Genomic DNA, 2,221 nt, shown 5'->3' on the forward strand with positions numbered 1-2,221 from the left:
AAAAAAAAAAAAAAAAGTTTTCAGCACGATGTTAGAATTGCTTATAAAATACAGAGCCACAATATTTTCATTCATCATCTTCTTGTCCGCTTTGTCCCTTTCGTGGTCATCAGAGCCTAACCCGGCTACTGATATACAATATAGTTTTGGGCCCAGAATGGATTTCTAAGTATTTAGGGGTGAGAGTGGGAATTCAGACATAGCTACTGAGTTAATTCATACCTTCATAGTCCCAACAACAGTTTCCTCTGTCTCTGCAAGATGGAGAGCAAGAACAGTTTCCAACCTGATAGCCACAGTTAAATCGACAGGAACCTTCATCTGTAGAGAACAAGATGTAAAAACACATCAGTACAAATCTGAAGGTGAAAACAGGACATATTTTTCTTCATTAACTTTATTAGTTTTTGTATTAAAATAAAAGTACTAGAAATGCTCACCCACTACCATGTAGTAGGCACGGAACCCTGAGTAGGTGACACTGCCATCACTGGTAAATCGTACGGTTAGATAGCGACCAGTAGAGTAGAAGACAGAATTTCTAGCCTGGCAGTACGTTCCTAAAAGTCTGGATCCGGTGCTGGAGCCGTCATAGACCGCAATGTTGTCAAAACTACACTCAAGGCTGTGACAAACACATGAAAAGAAAACAGCTTTTACTCTAAAGTATCCACCATAAATAGTTTGGTATCACAATCTTCTCACCTTACACAACACTTACTTTACACTATAGAACTCCAGCTGCACAATTCCTCTGCTTGGTCTGATGTACCATGTACAGTCGGCATTGTTATGGTAGTTGTTTGGATAGTTGGGGCTGTAGAAAGTGCCGGAGCTGCTATAGTAGTAGTGGTCATCACAGGGTACAGCTGGACCAACATCAGTTAACATCAGTTAAAAAATGTACACCTTGGTAATGGGGGAGACAAGACCAACTCAAAGGAGAAAATGTTTTTATTTGTCTGTTTTTACCTGTTTGATAATCTGTGTAAAAATCTGTCCAACCTGATAAACAATTAGAGAAACACAATAAAAGGTGAACTCATGAACAACAACAAACAATGGTATTTAAATGCATTTAATAATAATAGTTAACCAGTGAGGTCAGATTTGATGTTGCATGTATTTCCCTGGACCTGCTAGTAAAGGTTAACCTTCTGAGNTTAAAGAAAAAACTAAAGTTATTTAGCCTTCTCACTGATCATGTGTTATATTTATTTTACACATACTGTGAAAATTATTATCAAACCTGTAGCGTGCAGTGATGTGGTTGATGGGCAGTACCCTGTTAGAAAAAGAACAGGAATAAGTCATCCGTGTTTTGGAGTTCCTCTCTAACAGATATGATATAATAACTTTAGATCCAATAAAGTCAGGAAAAGTAACAGGATTGTTGGAAAGAAAAAATGAAAAAAAACTGTTTCCACTACTAAAATAGATTTATAAGAGACCTGTTTAAGAGTTTAGCTTTTTTCAATTTTTCCCAACAGTTTAAAATTCTTAGCCGTCCAATTTCTGATATGTATTTTGTTTAATTTTTGTTTAGTTTTTGCACAAATTACTGCATGTATAAATCAAATAAACCAGTATTTAAAAAGCACTTTTCATTCCTAGAGGCAGCTTAAAGAATCGTACCTAAGAAAGAATAGACAAAGATTTAAAACCACGAGAGTCCTTCAGAGAAAACAATTAACAATTTTTATTATTAGTAGTAGTAGTATTCTCTTAAAGGGTAGCTATTTATCAAAGTTATTGATTTAAAAAAAAAAAACACCATCTTTGCCCAAATGTGGTTGGGATAGGCTCCAGCAACTCCGTTACAACTAAGAGATTAAGCAGGTTTATAGAATAGATGGATACATCAAATTTTTAAAAGCATAATGAGTAATTTCAGTCATGATCGTTGCAGGAGAGTAATTTTGTTGATTAATTTAAATCTATCTCTATTTGTAACATCTACATCAATACTCGTTTTTTTCCCACTTTTATCTGTTTTTTATGCCCCTAAAGAGAAAAAAAAGGTTTTGGTCACTCCCTACTACAGATACTAAGTGGTGCTCACCAGTTAGTATTTGATTCGCACCAGATATTTTTTTTTTATCTCGGTGTCCCTTCAGGGGCTTCATAGTTTTTAAGGAACATTTAATGTTTATTAAAAAAACAGAAAAATGTTTAACATTGTAAATTAAATAGCTTCAGTAAAAATAAATGATAGAACTAT

The 2,221-nt window shown here is 34.6% G+C and overlaps 1 protein-coding gene across 1 annotated transcript; it reads right to left on the minus strand.

The window, feature by feature from the left end:
- Nucleotides 1-16: 16 nt before the first annotated feature.
- Nucleotides 17-1,285, minus strand: LOC112141601 (deleted in malignant brain tumors 1 protein; the record flags this gene model as incomplete). Its single annotated transcript, XM_024264746.2, is given in 5 exon segments — nucleotides 17-321; nucleotides 441-625; nucleotides 722-869; nucleotides 973-1,005; nucleotides 1,250-1,285. Coding segments are annotated over 5 exon segments (512 nt in total), but the record flags the coding sequence as incomplete, so codon positions are not given.
- Nucleotides 1,286-2,221: the final 936 nt, after the last annotated feature.

Source organism: Oryzias melastigma, unplaced genomic scaffold (assembly GCF_002922805.2).
Source record: "Oryzias melastigma strain HK-1 unplaced genomic scaffold, ASM292280v2 sc03499, whole genome shotgun sequence".
Taxonomy (NCBI): Eukaryota; Metazoa; Chordata; class Actinopteri; order Beloniformes; family Adrianichthyidae; genus Oryzias; species Oryzias melastigma.